This window comes from Cajanus cajan, chromosome 1, assembly GCF_000230855.2.
Source record: "Cajanus cajan strain Asha chromosome 1, NIPB_CcT2T_4, whole genome shotgun sequence".
Lineage (NCBI taxonomy): Eukaryota > Viridiplantae > Streptophyta > Magnoliopsida > Fabales > Fabaceae > Cajanus > Cajanus cajan.
This window is the reverse complement of record NC_138517.1, coordinates 73785741-73807155: the sequence shown is the minus strand read 5'-3', so window position 1 is coordinate 73807155 and position 21415 is coordinate 73785741. Positions and strand designations below refer to the sequence as shown.

Below are 21415 nucleotides of genomic sequence, written 5' to 3'. Positions count from 1 at the left end.
GTGACTGAAACAGAGTACAGGACAGGTTTATTTAGAGCCAAATAAGATTGGTCTATAATAACCGAAATATCTATAATAGCTGAAATATCTATAATAACCGAAAATAACAATAAAGGAGTAAAACTATACTCCAATAAGCCTAAACCCAGGAACAGCCTGACTAAATTTAACCCAAGATTCAGTTATTTAAGATCTAATTTGCATTGTACAAATAGGCCCAATCAACTTGCAAAATTAATACCCCAAGTATTGAATCTAATCAGAACCATACTTACTCGAAACTTTGCGCATTGAAGGTTTGCTCTTGAAAAAAACACATTTTTAAGACAAGCATGGCTAAAATCCACATATGATAAATCCTGAAAATCCATAATCAAGAGATCAAGACTATGCGAGGGGATGATGTAAGCAGATATATTACCAAGCATATATTTTCCACTTCAAAACTCCATTGAATATGAGTTAGACTTGAATCATACATTACTTTATTCCCAGAAAATGGTTATTGAAATGATATTTTCTTCACCCAAGGTAAAACACCTTGCATGTCATCCTCTGCTGCAAACATTCTTAAGATGTCCCAATTGTTAATATTGAAAGCAAATATGCAGTTGTATAAAATTGTCAAAATATGAACACAAGATAAAGCAAACTTAAGAGGCAAGAGATATATTTAATGGGAAAAAAAAAACATTCAGGTTTCTCCAGAACTCAAATACAAGTAATCAGATGGATTATTTATAAGCATAATAAGATACTGCTCAAAAACATTTTTGGTCCAATTACCAGTTTGCAGAGGTCAAGGCCAGAAAGATTCACCCCTCGAAACCTTACTTTCTCAGATTGAATACACTTGATGATATCTATACGTGTTAACTCTGTACGGAACTCATCATCTTCCTTCCTCTTATTAGGTACAGCATGGATTTCATCTATAAGCCCCTGCAATTTAGCAAGTGATCATAGGTTTTATGATTTCAATAAGGACTGAAGTTTAAGTTTCTTTTCGATTTGGTAAAGTAATTGGAAGAAATCTAGGCAAAACGCATAGAAGAAACTTCAAGTCTAATATCATGGCATATATAATTTAGCAATGATATCAAGTGGAAGTATGCATTTATCTGTTTATGATACAGCAAAAGACATTGTTTAGAGTTAAGACGGGAAAAGTTTCCATCACAGATTGCTGTTCTTGATACAAAAACCACAATGAATATGAACCTTGTATTTAAAGCTATGTTCTGGAAAATCTGATGAAGAAAAAAAAATGAGGGCTGATCAATCTAACAGGCAAAAACTTCAAAGATTATAAATCAAAATCAATTTAAAACTAGAAAAGAAAAGGGGCAAAGGGAGAATTGACACTGCATTGTCTTTAGAGTTAAGCACAAAAGATGAGAATCTATCAAATGCATAAATTAACCTAACACATAATTAAAAATGACTAAAAATAAAATAAATAAAAAATTACATAAAGGATCTAATGGCAGTACATGGCATCATCACAAAGCCAAGGCAACAATCTTATCGAAAAATAACTTGACATGACAAATAATCATGTACTACTAACTAGACTCAAAAAACCACAACATGTACTAGAAAAACCAAACAGAAGGAATCCCATCATGGTTTTAAATTACAGCCAGCAATCACAATTGCTATTACAGTTTTCACGGCTGCGCATTGCAACAACTGTAATTTAAAACCACTTATCCTAAGAAAGGTATAAACTTAAGCTTCAAAAGCAATTGATGGCAATCAAATTCCAACATGACAGAACAGTGCTTACAAGTAGCTGATAGTACTCAGCTTCCCTCAACAGCTCGGAGTACTGAGATTCCTCTAGAGTGGGCACCACGCCATCCCTTAACCAATTGAGAATGTGCCTGAAGTGTTTGCCATCCCTATCAACAAACACATACCCCTGCACCCATTGCCACTCACCAAATCAATAACTAAACATCCCTAAAATTAAATGCATAATTAGACAAACACAGAATTTCGATACTGATGATAATAATCATAATAGTAGCAGTAGTATTAATTAATCAGGGTAAAATTTGGTTTTTAACTCTCTCAAGAAGATTTGATCGAAATTAATTTGAGTCCCTACAATTTAAAAATGGTAGTTATAAATTATAATCCTCGAATTTATGAAATACGTGGGGATTTCATCCGTGATCTTATATTTTATTTTGGCTTGACCGAGGGCGAAATCTAATGCAGTTGAAAATCCAAAGTTGAGGGTCCTAAAACAAATATTAGGTTAATAATAATTATGATGATGATGATTTGTAATTGCCTTCTGAGGATCTTGGCAAAGCGTGTGGCGGCCACTGAACATAGCGGCTAGCATTGAATCGGGTTCCCGCTGAGTGAGAGTGTCGGTGGTGGTGCAAAATTTCTTGCCTCCTGGGAATAATTTAAGGGAGAAAATTAACGGAATTGGAGGGAGGGGAAAACGGCGTCGTGTTGGGAGGTAGGGGAAAAGGGATATTACCGATGTTGAGGCGAACGACGGAGGATAAATCGGATTGGAAGTCCTTCATTGTGGTGAAGCCCAGCAGAAGCAGACGCTGCCACTGGAGTCTATTTTTATTATTATAATAATTCGGATGGAAATTGGAAAAGGAAACAAAAATGGTTTGGTTTGGTTGGTTCAAGACAACATTTGATTCAACATAGGATAAGTGAAGACAAAAGACATGTTATTTTCATGAATTCAATAGATATTGGTAGTTTGCTTAAAACTTCACTTTTTCAATATAGTCGAATTTGCTATAAAGTACCACTTTACTTTATATCTTTTGATTATTAAAAAAAGTTAAACATTGGTTGCACAGAAATAAGAGGGAAAGAGTAAAAATAAGATTCATTGATCAGTAGAGTTGAAATTATATTTGTTATAGCTCATCTTTAGAATAAAAGAGTATTTTTTTTTTTGTTGTGACTCAACACTAAATTGGAATTAAATTTTGTTTCTATAATATTGGAATTAAATTTTGTTACTTGATTAAAGAGTATAGTTGTCAAATCTTTTGTGTTAATAAATTTTGGTAATATAATATCATAGGTATTCATCTTAAATTAAAATGCATGTATTCTAATTACTCATCTCAAATTATTAAATGTTAACATATTTGATGATACTTATTATAGTCTATGTCTTCTTTATATATATTTTTATGAAAAATATTTTCTTAGTTTTGGCTTTGTATTTTTGGATTAAATATTTAAGAAATTTATCTCTTTGTAATTTCTTTTTAGGAGTGTATTTAGTATTTTATAGGTTGTAACTAGTATCTCTTAAATGTGTTTATTTGATTTGTTTGGATCATAAGAGAATGGAGACTATTCTCCAAAGAAGTGGGTGTTCACTTCTTGTGTAATTATCTCTCATTAGTTCAAATAAAACCCATAAAATCACATGACCCAAACATTAATCACACTTTTGACATGTTTGCTTCTACACTCATTTTTCTACTAACGTACCCGGATCATACCTTTAGCACCTTACCATGTGATAAGCTCTCATGTGTTAATATAGATCTAGGAGTGGGATGTCCATTTAGTAGGCAAAGTTCATATTTGAATTTCAAATTTAAACTACAGTCAATTAAATTGAGGACAAGTTAACCTAACCTTGGTTAGATTAACTTGCACCACAAGCTCTCAAACTCTATATATAGGAACCCCTTGTACATTAGTCTTCTCTTTTTGAGATATATGAGAATCAAGATTGAGTTTTCTCTCACACTTTTCAAGTCTAGGGGTTTTTCTCTTTGAGTGCAACTTCATTTGCATCTCTTATCAAGGATCATTTTCTTATAGTGAGAATCACATTTTGGCTTATCTTGCTCTTTGAATGGTGCCACCATCTTCTAGTATTTTCCATCATTTGAAGTTTCTTCTACATTCAATCCCCATGCAAGAAATATCAAGGGAGAAGGAAGAAATCTAGAGGAGAAGACAATCCTCTTTGAAGGTTATTCCATCATTTTTGGTATTTAGAGCATGGTCATCTTCATGAGGTTGAAAAAGTATGTTGTCTTTGTTCTAGTATTTTTGTCATGTTCATAAATGCTTTTCATGTCTTGTTGTGCTTATGATGAAGTAGATTTGGTTATTGTATGCTAAATCTTGGATCTATTTTTTGTCTTGAAATAATTTTGGTTTATATTTTTAGATTTAGTGTTATATGAACCATATCTTATTGTATTCCTTTAAGATTCATGTTCCTTATGTTTCTCGCTTCATTTTGATGCATTTTGTGTTGAGTATAGAAATATTAAAAATAAATAAATTAATTAAAAAATTAAAAAATATATATATAGAATTGTTCTTACCGGAAATCTGTTGTAGAGCTGATCCGCCTAGTAAGATCGGTGAGCCTCCTTTGCTTGGTACATTGATGCTCCAAGATGGGGGTGGTACCTGCAAAAAAGAGACTCCGATGCCAAAGTTAGGGTTTGTATGAGTATTAGTCTCGTCTGGGGCGAGATCCTCGGGAATCAGTTGCGATTCACTTAACTGCTGAGCTGACATCGCGTAGCGCGTGCCCGAGGTCATGTTGCGCTGAGATACCGAGCTTAGAGCTCGGTTTCGCAGTACGGATAGTACACTAGCCCCCGAGCTCCGAAGATTGTAGGTCGAGGAGTTAAGACCGAGCTCGCTGGGGGGAAGTGACCTTTCGCGTACGCTTGCTTGCCGTGATGTCGCGTGTCATGATTAGTCACTTCTAAAAACGTGCAAGTGGCGCGTTAATAGAAGTGGCGGTTATGCAATGGGAGGAGAACGGGGTTCTGACTGCTGCCCTTGGCGAAGCAAAGATGCAGGGGGCCGAGCTCTAGGCAGCGAGGGGGGGCCTCGCCCGGGTCCAGAAGTCGTTGGAGATCGCCCTGCGCTCCAACGAAAGCTATGCCTCCCAGGTAAGTGAGCTGCAGGGGCTTGTTACCTTGTCTAGGGGCGAGTTGGTGTCTGCTCGGGGCCAGGTTCGCTCTTTGGAAGAGGAGGTTGCATTTTTGAAGGGTGACTTGGCATCAATATATGAGGAGCGTCTCCGCGACGAGGTCATTATTAGCAGCAAAGAGGAGGAGATTGCTGCTCAGAAAGTGGACCTGTCGACGCTGGAGGCCGAGAAGGCGGCGTTGGAGAGAAAACTTGAGGAGGTAGAACGCTCCACCGTGGTGGAGCATAAGAGGGGTTTCCTCAAGGCTGCCCGCCAGGCCCGGCTTCTTGCACCGAGGTTTGATCTCTCAGTTATGCATGTGGAGAAGGTCGTCCGCTTTGGCAAGCTTGTCAGGAGGACGATGTGGAAGAGAGCTCTAGTTAGAATGCCTCTGTGTAGGGCGATTTTGTTCTTTTTGCTCTATTTTTCTTTTTCTTGGATTTGTGTATTGAACTTTGGGAACTTTGCTTATATGTATATATTTTTCTTTGCCTTTACGCTTTGGCTCTATTTTTGCGCATTTTGAGACATACGTTTAATGCCTGTCGTATGCCCTTATACTTGGAAATATTTTTCCTTGGGTTGATCTTGCCGAGGTCCGCATTCGACCTTGGTACTGAGTAACTTTTGTGGAGGTTCGAATTCGATCTCCATCGAACCGATGTTCGAACTCGACCTCAGATTTTCGCTAAGTAATTTTTGTGAAGGTTCGAACTCGACCTTAGTCCAACCGAGGTTCACGCTCGACCTTAGGTTTGTGTGTTAAGGTTCGTATTCGACCCTAAACGCGTCAAGGTTCGTATTCGACCTCAAATCAAGATGTTAAGGTTCATATTCGACCTTAAATAAACGTGTTAAGGTTCGTACTCAACCTTAATCACACTGAGGTTCGAATTTGACCCTGGATTTTGCGTTAAGTGATTTACATAAAGGTTCGTACTCGACCTTTATTTAGCGTGAGGCATAAAATGGTGCAGAGAGAATAAAATGAGTCATTTTATTGATCGTGTGATTGTGCCTCGTTAAAAACCCTCTCAGCCAAAACCTATTTTTCTGTTTTTTGGGACAAAAGATTGAGGCGGGAAAAGAGTGCACAACTCATTCGTACAAAGTTTTAACTAAAAGTTTTTAACTAAAATAAAACTTGAGATGCGTAGCATTCCAAGTTCGCGGTATAGGTTTTCTGCTGAGCTCCTCTAGTCGGTAGGCTCCATTTTCCAAGTCTTCTGTAACTCGGAATGGGTCACCCCAAGTGGGCGCTAGCTTCCCATCTGTCGTGTCTTTTCGTGCTTCACCTAGTAATCGCCATACCAAGTCACCTACTCGGAAAGAGCGAGGTTTCACTCTTACCTAACACTAAGAGTTAACTCAAATATGTAAATGGAAAAGAAAAAAAGCAAGGCACAATTAAATTCAAACAAGTCTCGGCCAAAACTATAAAATGACTCAAAAGTGTTTAGCATATGAATACAAGCATATCTTGAATATTTTTGACATTTTAAAGGACTAACATGACATGACAACCTAAGATTCAAAAATTAAAATCAAAACACATGCATACCAAAGATATAGCCGAATCGAAACAAGCAAATAAGAATGACTCAAACAAATTAAAATCAAGCACAAGTTGAATCCTATTTGTGTTGATTGTGGATTGAAACTCAAGATACAATCAACAATTGGATCTATTGATAAAATGATTTCAAAAATTTATAGATCTGAATAGAAACTCAATGTGTGACAAACAAGAACACAAGACACACAAAACAATCTGTCAAATTCAAGTAAACTTATCTCCAAAGAAGCACCATGCTCTAGATGCCAAAAATGATGGAGAAAACTAGGAGAAATGATTGAAGAACTCTTCCTTGCTTTCACCTTGCATAGGATCTCCTCTTTGAAGAATACTTGACCGAATGAAGAAGGCTAAAAGAATGTAAGATTTTGGAGCAAAGTGACCTAAACTATGGATGGAAGTATCCAAGCTTAAGCATCAAAAGATTGTTCACTTCAAAGGTAGGAAACTAAGCAAGGTTCCTAGGGTTTGAAGACACTCTCTCTCTCGGTGACTCTTGAAGAATTTGGCTGAAGAAATGTTTACAAATTCTATATATCAAAAGTGATTACATGAAGCTAGGAAGAATGCTTTTATAAGGCCAGATTTAGGAAGCACATGGCTCCAATGTGGAGGCTTCACATGTGGCGCCAAGATTTGAATTCAAATTTGAAATTTGAATTCAAATCTTAAACCACATGTGCATCACCGGATTCCAAGGAGCTAAATGCATTTAGGTTTGATTTATTTTGCATTTAGGGTTGAATTTGAGTCACACATGTTCAGCCAAAGGTGGCGCCAACCATGTGACTCAAAATGCAACTTAAATGCAAGCTAAATTAAACCTAGTTTTGCCTAATCCTCTTAAACAAGTATTCCTCCATAATTCCTATACTAATGACCTAAATACAATGGTCAATGAAATACAATAAATAGGAAAAATTACAAGAATGAAAATGATCCCAATATTGGGTGTCAAAAGCCCAAAGGCCCATGAAGACCAATTCTAGGTCCCTTAAGCCTAAAGTGCAAAATGCTACTCTATGTGGTCCAAAATACAAGACCAAAATATATGAAAACTATACTAACAAAACATAAGAAGAATGTTCATAACAAGATAGACCCATGTGAATCTTCACTTGTCCCTAATCTCTAGGTTTAACCACTTTGAAACCTAGCAATGGTGGTTATCTCTTCTTCCCTAATACCAACCATCTTCATTAGCAACTCTATTTATTGTCTATATTCCTCCACACTAAGGTTTTTTTTTTGAGTCTTTGGAGCTTTTCCATTAACTCCCTCTCAAAATAAAGAGGAATGTGCCTTCTCCTTAAGCCACTTTTAAGCTCATTCCAATATTGAATTGGAAGCTCATGATGAGTTCTTCTTTCCCTTTCAAGGGAAGTCCACCAATACATGGCATACCCTTGAAAGCTTAGGGTAACCATTGGAACCCTTCTCTCTTCACTCACATTGTGGCAAGTGAAGAGTTGTTCAACCTTCATCTCCTAATCCAAGTAATCATCTACATTATCCTTTACATGAAAGGGAGGAAGGTCAACTCGAGGTTCTCTTAGAGAGCTTTATTCATGCCTAGGCCTATGTTGCTTAGGGGGTCTTTGATAGTAGCCATCATCATGGTGACTACTATAAAACCCTTCACTTGGAGATGAGCAAGTGTGTGAATGATTGTTTTTGGTCTGTGAGTGTCTTCAACATGTTTGCCTCTAGGAGGCTTAGAAGGCCCTTTACCATCATGCCTTTTGGGCCTAGAAGGCCCATGGTTATCATGGACCTTGGGTTTGCTAGTATCACCACTCACTATTGTTTCATTGGGTTTAACAACCCTCATATTGTTTCATTGTTTTTTCATTTTCTTTCTTTTTTCCTAATGTAATCCCCAAGTTCCCTAAGTTCATCTTTAGTACTCCTATGACTTCTAGGAGTATGATGACCATGCACACTACTATCATGAGAATGATCACTCATTTTTGCAAAGGAAAGGTTTTCACCAATTTTCAAAAGAACTTGCAAATTGAGTGATAAAGGCTTTCACAAAGGTTTTCTATTTTTGGTGCGAGACAAAGTACTTGGAGGTCTAAGTATACAAGTTGCACTATCAACGGAGGTGAGCTACAAGGAGCCACTTAATAACCAAACCTTTTCAAGTGAAAATTACTAAACCCTCCTATACTTGTCTCACAAATCAATTTTTCACACAAAGCAAGTCAGGTAATAATGTGTGTGTGTGAACGAAACCCCTAGTAGGCAAGTAAGCCTTCTAAAAAACTTGGAATTAAACAAGTAAAGAAACCAAATAAAGCATATACTAGTTGAATTTCCTTGGGTGGAAGTCCAAGTGACACTTAGAATCCTTTGGACCACTTCCACAAGTACTAAACATTCTATGGAAGCAATAAAACTAGTCGAATCCTAGAAGAAGCCCAAATGACACTTGAAGCCTTTTGGGACATTTCCACAATTGCTAAACAGTTTTGAAATCTTTATTTAGAACTATTTAGGAAGTGGTGGGATTTAAGCAAGATAATTTCCCAAACAACAACTCCTAAATGTGTGTTTGATTAAACAAAGAAAAACTAAAAATTAACCCAAGGGTAGGATTAAATATTTACAAGAAAATTAATGGAATACAATTCAAGAAATTGAAAATTTTCACCCAAAAATTGGTGACCAAATTTGGAGACAGCTTTGTGACTGATTTAGTGACTGGTTTGGAGTCCCTAGTACTGTGCACACAATTTCGTTGCCAAATGCCGTCTCTAAAGGGCAATTTTCCCTTATTGGAATAGTGCTCTCATAATCCATCTCTAATTTTTGTCGCAACTTCAGTCTCAACTAGAACTAGAATTGGTTTTCTAGAAATCCGTCTCTAATTCAGTCTCTAATTCCGTCTCAAAATCTGCCACCTAAACAAAAAATTTTCTTGGTTGCAAAAATGAGCAAACAAGTGAGCCATTCTAATGTGTATCACTCAAGGATTTTATTACCTCAATCTTCCTCAATTTGTGGCCTCTTTGAGATGAATCCAATATGTCTCAATTATCCTTCCTTTCCAAGTGTAATGGCTTGAAAATGGATTATCTTCACCAAGGTTTAACAACCATCAAGAGAATGTGGAGTCCAATAAAATCAAAACTAAAAATGCACAATTAGAAGAGGCTAAACTAAAGTAGGAATTATTGTGACAACTCAAAGAGAGCCAAGAAAGACACAAAGCAACAATTAAGGCACAATTTCAACACTAGCACTCAAAGGAATAGTCTTAGGAATGGCTCTAGAATTGATTATAAAATCAAAACAAAAACTGTGCTATTAAATTGAGTATTTAGAAATATTTTTCCAGCCACTGGACAGCAAGTTAACCTCAAGAAAAATCACACAAAATGTTCAAGGCTAAGTGCTCCTAATAGTTCTTTGCTTTTCACTTTTCTTTTTCAAGCTTTTTTGCTTTTATTTTCTTTTCTTTTTGTTGTCTTCTTGAATCTTTCTTTTCTTTTCCTTTTTAATACTAAATATGAGCACTTAAAAACAGAGGCCAAACAATTATAAAAGAGGTTTTCAAGTGGTGGAGAAAAGAGGAGTAAGAAGTGTAAGTGTACAAGTCAAAAATTCAATCACAAATGTTACTAGTGTTTAGTACTAGTTTGTTCTTCTTTTTGTACACCTTTGATTTTTTTTAACACACTTCGTACTCTGTTTTGTTTTTCAAAACAAGCAAAAAAAGACACAAGGAATTGCTTGCCTTATATTTCTAAGAAACAAATAGCAATTGAGGTTCACAAAAATTGACTCTAGAACATGTTAGGACTAATAACATGCATTAGAATCATTTAATGAGCACATCTAAGAATCATATATGTCCAACCAGCAATAACACCACACAAAATAGAATAAAAAGGTGATCGAAGCCGTATCCGGTCAAATAAATACAATTAACTGTAGTACTAGGAAGTGACTCCTAGGTCGTCTCCCAAGGACCGTCTTTTACTGTTAAAGGCTTGAACACGCAGGGGGGTTTGTTTTCAGATTTTTCGTTTGAAACACAATAATACGAAATAAATTAGTAAGTAAAACAGATTGGCTCCTTGTTTGGATTGTAACTCTTTTATCCTTGGTTCTCAAAGATTACTCTATTAACCACTTAATCCTTGTTCCATCCGAGTTAATCAACTAAGTGACGATTAACTCAAGATTTCCCTACACGAATTAAGCAAACGTATACAACATCAACCTCCTCTTCACAAATTAAGCAACTATGGAATTTATACAGAGGTTGACTGGAGAAGAACAAGCAGAACAGAGATGAACACACATTCCCAACCTCAAACAGAGATTACAATCCACAACAAGAAGCCAACCCAGTGGTTTTTAGCCTTCCATTAAATCAAACGCAGCACAAAAACGAAAATGCAAGGAGAAGAAGGAAAACAAAATTACAAGACAGAGAAGAGAAACAAAAATGCAATGTATTCTTCAAATGTAAATATTCAACTTCCACAACCAGAGAAGACAAAAGCAAAACGAAAAATGGCAGCTGAGCAAAATGTAAATTAACAAAGAAGGAAGCTAAAATGTGAAGAAACAGCTCCAGAAACAAAACGTAAAACCCAACACAAATGGAGGCTATTGTTCACGTAGTCACATCAACCTTCCTTGTTAGTGGCTGCCAAGTCAGCCCTAACCTAGACCTAAACCTAAAACGAAATTGGGCCCCTCCACCATACAAGTCTGACCCAATAATACAATAAAATAAAATACAGATTGAAATTAAATGCTGAGGTGGAAAAATGGTGCAGCAGTGACATGGCAGATGACGTGGCAGATGATGTGGCAGCTCCAGTTGAAGTCCAGAAATTAATTCCAAGCCCAGATAATTACTAAACTGCCCTGACAATAAAAATTTGGAATAATTAGACTCAAAAATTTTAAATTAGTTAAAATATGAATTACTGGTCCAATTAAAGCCCAAATAGAAAATAGTGCAGATAATCAACAATTAAGCGCAAATCAGAGATTAAAATAAGTATAGAAAGGTAAGAAAATAGGGGAAAATAATAACTCATCAAAAGGCACACAAGATATTTAATGAAAAGAAAAGCAACTACACATGACTCTAAGACAAAACTAGGAGATTAAGAAATGAAAAATGCTTGTATTCTTGTTTCTTTTTAGGAGTTTCTTTTTGACTGAAAATAATAGGAGTCCAATGGAAGATAGAAGCAATCCTAAAACATTAAAAAGCATATACAAAGAATACCTAAAGTCACATAGAAAGATTGATTCACCAGAAGTAGTGCATGAATCAAAACAAGCAAGATGATGTGAGTTGTTCTATAGATTTATTAATGTGACAGAAGAACAACTCAAGGCACACAAAAACAAGACAATAAAGGAAAATACAATTAGGAATAGTTTTAGACACTTTATAACATGATTTGACCAAACAAAACAAGACAAGAAAGCTTAAGAACGAATTTACCAAGGAGACCTAGCTCTTGATACCAAATGATGGAAACTTGTAGTGGAGCCGGATTGATGTTGATTCCTCTTCAAGTTCCTCCCTAGACCTTTGGCTCCTTGATTCTTCTCAAGCTTTTCCAAAGCTTCCAATGGAGAAGTTTTGGATTTCACCAAGGTTTGGTGAAGAACACTCTTCAAGAGGCGCCACTCCTTTGAAAAGATAAGCCACTTCAATCCTCACCATAATCTTGTTTGAGGGGATAAAAGAATTGGATGAATATCAAAGAGGTTGGAGACTTTTAGAAGAGATAATTTCTGAACAATTTCGAAATTCACTCAAATATATGATCAAAAGTGGTTACAAAGGTAAGAAAAAGGTTTATATAAAGTGGGGAAACTTATGGTGCAAGCTAGGCTAACTATGGTTCAAGAGAACCATGGTTAGCTTAGCTTGACCGACTGTCGCCACCCCGCCGAAACGGACACTGGCATTCGCGACGATGGTTGAACTCTTTTTAAAGTTTTGAAAAGATGAATTGTTAGAACGACTTATTCTCAAACAGAGACCTCATCGAACTAACAATTTTATTAAATGATGCTCACCAATCCATGTTAATCCCAAGCGGGACCCTCCATGGTTTAGTGGTTTTCACAAAAAGAAGGGGTTCTTGGAGTCGCCACCAATGTTTTACTCAAAACATTGGAAAAAGGGATAAGGCAATTGATTTTCGCAAATCAACCTTGGCCATTACAACCAGAGTTGGGTAAGGGAGTCGGTTACGTGTGAGGAAGGTGTTAGCACCCCACAACGCCCCTTTCGGGTTCCCTTTGACGGATTATTTCGTAAATAACAGTGTAAAATTACTAAATTACCCCTACTTATTAGAAACGATTATAAACGAGATATCTACATGATGAAAACTTTAAACATGCAATGCAGCAATCAGAAAGCGGTAAAAGAAAGGATTTGGAAAAGAAACCTTTGAAGCGTGCTTTTATATATTCAAAATAGTGTTAGGAGGCTTTATGGCGCTCCTTCCCTCTACACGTCCGCTCGCTCCTTTCCCCTAAAATAAATTTTTACTACGGAAATCAAAGAGATTTCCCTTCGACTTGTTCGAATCCTCAAGCTAAATGCTCAGAACTCAAGAACTTCGTCGGATCGGCTCTCGGAGAGAGTTCTAGGGCAGAGAATAGCTCAAAAACCCAAGAATACTCAGCACGAGGGTCCGGAAGTGTGAAAAAAGTGTGGAATGACGTCCAAATGACGTCCTATTTATAGGATTGAGGCGCAATACGGCCTGGGGGGTCAATACGGCCCGTATTGAAGTTTTGAACTACAATACGGCCGTATTGAATTCAATACGGCCGTATTGAAGTTCAAAAACTTCAATACGGCTGTATTGGTTTCAGTGTGGCCGTATTGTAGTTCAAATAGTCCAATACGGCCGTACTGAACTCCAGGGAGGGCGTATTGAGCTCCAATCCTCACACACCCTTATTCTAAGCTACTCTAAGACTCCTAGACCTACAGAGAATCATCCTAGGGTCTTCCAGGAGTCCTTCTGGCTGACTTTCCTTCAGTCTTTGAGAGTCTTCGAGCTTTATTTCCGACCCGGACAATTTTAGGGGTCTACAGCTGCCCCCCCTTTACTTAGTCAAACAGCTTTTTGATGTACCGGTTGACAAGTAAAGGAGTTGACCCAATTGTCCGGGGAGTAAGCCACCCTTCCGACTTGTAGTGTCTTCAGGTGGGAAAACTGTTGAGTAGCCTCTCCAGGTTGAGTATTAGTCGTCGCCTCTCCAGGCTCGTCGCGTACCTCGGTGTTTCTGACAACCTTGGTAGCGTGAGTTTGCCCTCTCCAGGGTCTGCGGTTACCGTGTTTCTGACGACGTTGGCCGCTGCATACCTCCGTGTTTCTGACGACGTCGGTAGCTGAGTATTAGTCGTCGCCTCTCTAGGCTCGTGCATACCTCGGTGTTTCTGACAACCTCGGTAGCGTGAGTTTGCCCTCTCCAGGGTTTGCATGCCTCCATGTTTCTGACGATGTTGGCAGCTGCATACCTCCGTGTTTTTGACGACAGGGTAGCTGAGTATTAGTCGTCGCCTCTCCAGGCTCGTGCATACCTTGGTGTTTCTGACAACCTCGGTAGCTGCATACCTCCATGTTTCTGACGACGGGGTAGCTGAGTATTAGTCGTCGCCTCTCCAGGCTCGTTGCATGCCTCAGTGTTTCTGATCACTTTGGCAGCTTGAGTTTGCCCTCTCCAGGGTCTGCGGTTTGCCCTCCCCAGGGTTGCATACCTCCGTGCTTCTGATCATTTTGGTAGCGTGAGTTTGCCCCCTCCAGGGATTTGTGATAATTTTGTCTCCACAGTCCACGATGCTGCTTTGACGGTTGTTTTTGATTTTGGTGCCGCTGAGGGCTGGATAACGCAGGGATCCATCTAGGGGATGTGCAGTTACACATAAGTTCTTGTGTCCCAACTTTCCATTGCGTAGTTGGTGCCCACTGGGGAAATTCTGATTCCTTGGGGATGCAGACACAAAGATGCTCTTTTTGAGGTGAGCGGTGCCTTATGATTGGCTGACGTCCTTTCGACGTTGGTGGAGTATCCCGGTTATCCTTATTCGGGTGACTTTTGATTTTTTTGGTTTTGTTGCCTCTGCTTAGGCTGTTATTCGCTGGGGGATTCTGTCGTATTGGTTTTGACTGGCCTCTTCTGTTAGGCGGATTATCTTGACGTTCGGTGTGTGGTTGAATACCGAATTTCGCTTGGGGAATGGGTATTCATCTTTTTGGATTTTCCTTTTTTGGAGGAGTGCCTCTGAGTAGGCGAATGTGGATTGAGGATCTTATGTATCCCAGAGTATTATTTAGAAAGCCTATTTAGGCTTAGCTTCACTCGTCGCTCGAGTTGGAAAGCTATCTTCCACTGAGGAAGTCTGAGTCCTTTGACTCGGATATTTCGTTTGGATGATCATTGCTTCCATTGGGGAATCTTGCTGATCTTGCTTTGATAGCTCTTACTGGGGATTTGGTCCAAGAGTGGAAGCTGAGATGCCTCTGGGGAGTATTATTTAGGCAAGCCTCTCCAGGCTCAGTTATTCTGTACAATTTGTTTGGTTTTCTGAATTTTGCCTTTTTTGTCGATTTCGGCTTTTTCTGTATTTTTTTGCCTTTTTTGTCGATCTCAGCTTTTTCTATATTTTTTCGATTTCGGCTTTTTCTGTACAGAAATTAAAGTGCTAAAGAATTTTTGAATTCAAAGTGGAAAATTTCATTAAATGAAATTAAATTTGTACAATGATAATGAAAAGTGGGGCGCAGCCCGATCAAACAAATACACAAAAAGCAAGAAAAATAGCCGGTCTTCACTCCTCTGCCGGCGGATCCTATGGAGGGTCTGGGAAGCGTCGATGCAGCCAGACTGACAGGCTGTCAAACTCCTGTCTGAGGGCGTCAATACTGTGCTGAGCAGTGTCAAATCGAGCGTCGATGCTCTGCTGCAACGCGTCGAAACGAGCATCAAAGTAGGCCCTGTCGTGCTGCGAGGTATCGGCCTCCGGCTGCGGGTCCACGTCACCCGGGAGCTCGATGTCTGCGAAGAGCTCGCTGAAGGTGTCGTGGGCGGTCGCTCGTACATATTGCCTCCCTGCCCTGGCAATAATCCTCATGTTGAGCAGGGTGGCAGCATTGATAGGCTTTGGCGCCAACTCCCCCGCATCTACGCCATCGGGGCACCCCCAATTCTCGGCGAGTCGTGAAAGAAGCGTGGAGACCATAATGTATCCTCGCCGAGCTTCGTTACCCTCTCTTGCCCCCAGATTCTTTATATGCTCGAGGAAAAAGAATCCGGGGTTGGCCCTCTGTCCGGTGGCCATACAGTAAAGAGCCAGTAGATCCTGCCGCGTCACTGACTCTGGGCTCTTTGGTCTGGCATGGATGGAGCTGGTGATCAGCTTGTGGCAGATCCGGAGTGCGGTCGGGAGCCGAGTACCCTTCACTCCAGCGTGATAGTCCATCTGACCCGTGATCTCTCTCCACATCTCTGTCGGGGTCAGATTGTCGGGGCACTCGCAGATGGCGTCCCGATACTCCAGCTGATCGGCTCGCTGAAAGAAGCTAGCCTGGACGTTGAACTCATCCAACGTCAGGGAGCGGTATCCTCCCTTCATCCAGAAGTCCACCGAGTAGACTGTCGCGCCAAAGCTGTTCGTCGACTCTGTGAAGCCGACGGTCGCCAGAAACTCCTTCGTCGCAGTCGGATAGATCTTAGGGTGGGGGTCAAGGAGGAACCCCCATCCTATGGCGTTGATGTAGCCAACGACCTCATCCTCCCATTCCATCGCTCGCAGGATGTTGAGGTCGAGCACCCTCGATGACTGGAATACGAACGACTCTAGGAACTCCAGCCTCTCTTGATGTCGCGCGGTCATCTCGAGCTGCGCGGGGACTCTCTGTCTCTTTCTTGATGACACGGCCATTTCTCAGAATTAGGGGGATCTCAGACTCACTCACAGACAAGGTATGCAGAGGGATGAGAATGCTGTGCAGAATGAGAGGGGAAGGGACGTATTTATAGAAAAAATCAGGTCAGTACGGCCCGTATTGAATTCAATACGGCCGTACTGACTTTGCCGTTATTGTACAAAATGGGAGACCAATACGGGCCGTATTGGATTCAATACGCCTGTATTGGTGTGACTGTTAGGGTCAATACGGGCGTATTCAGTTCAGTACGCCCGTATTGAACTGAAGGGTTGCCCATAACCCTAGTTTCAATACGGGCGTATTGAACCTGGTACGGGCGTATTGAGCCCCTTTTTTTTTTGAAATAAACAGAGAATAAGTGATCTTCCATTACACCTATCATCTGTATGCATGTATACGGTATGATGCACCTAATTCTATTTGATTCATTTTTCAAAAGAATTAATCGATGCGTTTCTTTGTTTGGATTTTTGCCATTCCTCTAGACGGGCTGTGCGCTGCCGATTTCTGTAACCGAGGAATGATGCGTATTATATCGAGATTGGTGTCATCATCCTAGTGATGCTTCCCTTCCTTTAGAAGACGTATCAACCCTCCTATTGACCACTATATCTCCATGTTTCCACTAGATTATTAAAATCGTTTGGGACAAGAGAAAAGAAGGGAAAAATATTTTTTGTTCAAAAGTTTGTGTTTTAGAGGGGATTATTTTTGAAAATGGTTTTTGTAAGAATGGCTGGCCAAGGTAGGCTTATGTGTTTAGGCTTGTTTGATTAAACATTTATGAAGTTAAGCAAGTATTGTTATTGACGTTGTGATTCGACAATTTGGATAGTTTCCCTTGATCTTTTCTTTTTGAAGTCAGCTCGTGGTACCATCATGGATTTATTTTATTTTTTGACTGTCCTTATTTTTGCCTAAAACACCCCTTTTGTGGCGTCTTAGCGGACTTTTGTTTTTATTTTTGCAACCCTAATTTTTGCCTAGGTTACCCTTTCGTGGGATTCCTAGCGGGTTCTTTGCTCTTATTTTTGCGCGGCCCCCTTTTTTTGGGTTTCCTGCCGAGCTTTTTGTTTTTATGATTTTTGTTCTTAAAGGATTCCTTTTTATCCATGATGGCACTTGTCGAGGCCAAGGAATGGTGCTCCAAGTTATCACACACTTTCGCATAAAAAATGATGCGAGTTTATTGTTATTAAGACGATTTTAACTTCATTCATGCTTATTCAAACAGGGTTAAAATATTGTGGTCTAGAAATTTATTATAAGCAAGAAAAGAAGCAATGAGAAAGAATAAAGAACGATTTTATTATAATTATAGTGGAAACATGTGCCCTATCGAGGCTCGGGGGTCGGGCTGTCCCCGAGGAGTAATCTCTAATAGTCATCAGGTCTATACATCCCTATCGGAAGGAGAAGAGCACTTGATGACGCCGACCGGCCTTGACGCTTGTGAACCGGCCTTCCTAAAGATCTGGCTTAAAGAACGTCGAGAAGGATCTTTGTTCCTCTTCGTCCTTTGATCTTTATTAGGGTCGTATCCTAACCCTTGTTTCCCCAGATTATCCTTGATAATGGGTAGCTCGGGAATTCCTTGGGAGTCCTTGCCAAGTCCTTGTCCCGGCAAGTATCCGTTCTTGATGAGCATGTAGGCTACCTTCTTCATTTCTCCGGGAAACGTTTCAACATTGGCAATCTCCAATGCTTGGAAGGCAGTCTCTAGGGCTTCCTCTGCTGCATCCACGTAAGGTATGGCGGATGGCTTGCTGATGAGTATGTCATCTTCAGCTTGTACAGTCACCAGCTTGTCACCCACTATGAATTTGACTTTCTGGTGGAGCGTAGAGGGAACAGCTTTCGCATCATGAATCCAAGGTCGGCCGAGGAGACAGCTGTATGCAGGAGTAATGTCCATCACTTGAAATTCGACGTTGAAGATGATGGGTCCAACTTGGATTGGAAGATTGACTTCTCCCACCACTTCTCTTTTAGAACCGTCGAAAGCTCGGACGATCATGTTGCTTGGACGCATTTGGATTCCCTTGATTGCCATTTGATCGAACGTTCTTTTTGGCATCACATTCAAGGAAGATCCGTTATCCACCAAGACTTTAGCGATGTGATATTCCTTGCACTTTACAGAGATGTGCAAGGGTTTGTTGTGGTTCGGTCCCTCAGCGGGGATCTCTTCATCAGTGAAAGTGAGGTGATCATTAGCCGTGATGTGACTAACAATCCCCTCAAACTTGTCTTGGGAGATAGTATGCGACACGTATGCCTCGTTCAAGACTTTCAACAGAGCTTGTCGATGTGGTTCGGAGCTTAGGATCAACGACAACAGAGTAATCTTTGCTGGCGTCCTATGAAGTTGATCCACGATGGAGTACTCGCTCTGTCGGATATATTTTAGCAGCTCGTCAATCTCCTCCTCGGATTCTTTACTTTCCTCGGTTCTCTCCTTTTCTTTTTCTTTTCCTTTATTCTTGGGAGCTTTATCGTGAAGATCTTCGGGAGTGTAGATCCTGCCACTCCTAGTCATGCCCCCAAGTCCAGTGATGTTAGAGATATCGCTGTCAGCAGAAGAATGGATGTCGTATATCCATGGCACAGCCTTATTTGATTCGTAGGGAAAAGGCCTTGGAGCAGTGATCCTTAACGGTGTCGGACCTTCCCCTTTATTCATCTTGATTACCAACAACGAAGTTGATGTGCGTTCACTTGGCGCGGTTGTTGGCTTACATTTAATAACGAACGGCGTGCGATCCATTCTGAACATACACATCGATTAATTCTTTCTTTTTATTAATGTTTATTAATGAATTACTAGGAGAAATGTATGTAAATGAATGACTATGAAATGCAAAGGCAATTGAAAGATTTCATAAATCTCAAAAATTCGATTTTATTAATCAAAGAAAGTGTACAACTTATTATACAATGCTTCGAAGCAATTTTTTACAAAATGAGAAAAGCCGATAGAAACCCACAGGCGGGTTCATGTTTCTTCTCCATTCATCTTCGGCTTCCTCTACATGGCGGGCCATTACTTCGACTTGCGTATGGACTGCTTGGCTCATATCATTGCTAGTCTTTTGAGCGTCCTTCGCCTTTTGAATGTGGTAGTTGATCATGGCCTGCAGCTCATTAAGCTCGTCTTCGGCTCGATCCTTCTCCCCTCGGAGCTTAGCCATCTGTGCTAATCCTTCCCTTTCCCTCTTACGAAAGTCGGAAAGGCTTGCGGTTTGTTGTTGAGCAACTTCCCGCCATTGCTGCGCATCGGATCGAGTCAAGAGCAGATCATCCTGCATGTCCTTGATCAACTGTGCCTGCCTCGCGTACTCGGCTTCAAGGTGTGCTATCTTTGCGTCAATATCTCGGAGTTGACTACTCGGTTCAACCTTTGGTATTTTGGATGCCCGAATAGCCTTCTCATTGAGGTTAGCACACTCATCCTTGAGCCGCTCTATCTCGTGGTCTTTTTTCTTGCATTGCCTTTGTAGACCGTCAATGACGAAACTGGATTCTTCGTTTTTCTCTTCAAGAACTCTCATCTGAGCTCCCATGATTTCCAGTTTCTTGGTCAAGGCGTCGACTTGTTCTTGCAACACCCTCCTTGTGACTGTGGTCGCGCAAGAGGTGGATGGTTGGGGTACCCCCCTCTCGCTCCTCCAAATCTCGTAGTCGGTGGAGACGGATACCTGAGGCTTTCCAAGCTCTTGATCTCCCTCATAGATTGGTTTCTCCCACGCTCTAATGATAGCGTGCATGTCCCTCTGATGCTCGGAATCAAAGGAGAAACACAATCCCCCAAGCTCCTCTTTGGTAGGAACAATCTGAGTCCTCATAAGTTGCCTCATAGCCAATCTAGGTGAGTAGGCTATGCAACCTCTGAGGCCCATCAAAGGTATGCTTGGATAGCTGTCGTATCTCATCAATATATTGCTCGGACGAAACCAAGGACAAACCCATGTGAAGTGTTCAATGCTCCACTGTTCCATCTCCTCCTTCCATTCGGAAGCATAGCGGCGGCATACGGGGATCTTCGAAAAGCTCCTCAACGGATCGGGCAAAGTCCCCATGTGACTAGAGGCATAGAAGTGTGTGATGCCCCATACATATAACAAGGAGGTGCAGCATCGGATAATCTTCCCTTGCTTCTGCTGAGATAGGTGGACAGAAAGTAAGGTGTCGGCAAGAATGGCAGGCACGGGACTCTTCATGTGCACGTCCCATGCGAAGAAAGCGTCCATAGCGGCATGGTCCACCGTGTTAGCGTGAAAGGGGAATAGGATCGTCCCAAACACAGCTAACGCTAGAGTCTTGTTGAAAGCTAACCAATCTCCCTCACCAGCTAAGGAAGAAAGGTGGTCTTCAATCATAGCGAGCTTCCAACCTTTGATACTGCCGTTCCCCACTAAGGCAGATGATCGTGATGGTAGTTTGACTTGAGTAGCGACCCTCTCCACGGCCACCTGATTGCCATGGAAGACATAGACCCCTGCTGATTTGGGCCATCGTAACATGAGCTCGTACTCCTCGAGCGTAGGAACTAAGTCAAACTGCGGGAACTCGAAGCAATGCAGATCGAGACTCCAGAAGTGAACCAATGCTCTCAGAAAAGTTGGATCCACACATATCTTCATCAAGTCGAGGACTCGTCCATAAGATTTCTCAAACTCAACACGAGCCTCACGTGGCATCAAAGAACAGAGGTGGTCCAACCTCTCGGCACGGTACAATAAGAAGTCAACTTTCTTCAAATGCCCTTGCATTCCCCTAGATCCCTCCATGATCTACGATAAAAATGCATGATATGAGATGATGGCGTTGAATATGCATGCATTATGTTTATTCAACTAAGCATTATCATGTTTTCGGGATGTTCCTAAGATGATGCATGATATTGCTTGGTTTTGGATAAATATATTTTTTCTT

At 40.5% G+C, this 21415-nt stretch overlaps 1 protein-coding gene across 1 annotated transcript in view; it reads right to left on the bottom strand.

Annotated features, from left to right (window-relative positions):
• Nucleotides 1-2676, bottom strand: part of LOC145949319 (FH protein interacting protein FIP2) — a 31647-nt gene extending 28971 nt beyond the window's left edge. Inside the window, exons 1-5 of the mRNA XM_083062487.1 lie at nucleotides 2501-2676; nucleotides 2303-2412; nucleotides 1790-1924; nucleotides 787-942; nucleotides 276-359 (exon numbers count right to left, since the gene is read on the bottom strand). Coding sequence (XP_082918613.1) covers nucleotides 276-359; nucleotides 787-942; nucleotides 1790-1924; nucleotides 2303-2412; nucleotides 2501-2549 — 534 coding nt within the window. The 5' untranslated portion in view covers nucleotides 2550-2676. The remainder of the gene's footprint in view (nucleotides 1-275; nucleotides 360-786; nucleotides 943-1789; nucleotides 1925-2302; nucleotides 2413-2500) is intronic.
• Nucleotides 2677-21415: the final 18739 nt, after the last annotated feature.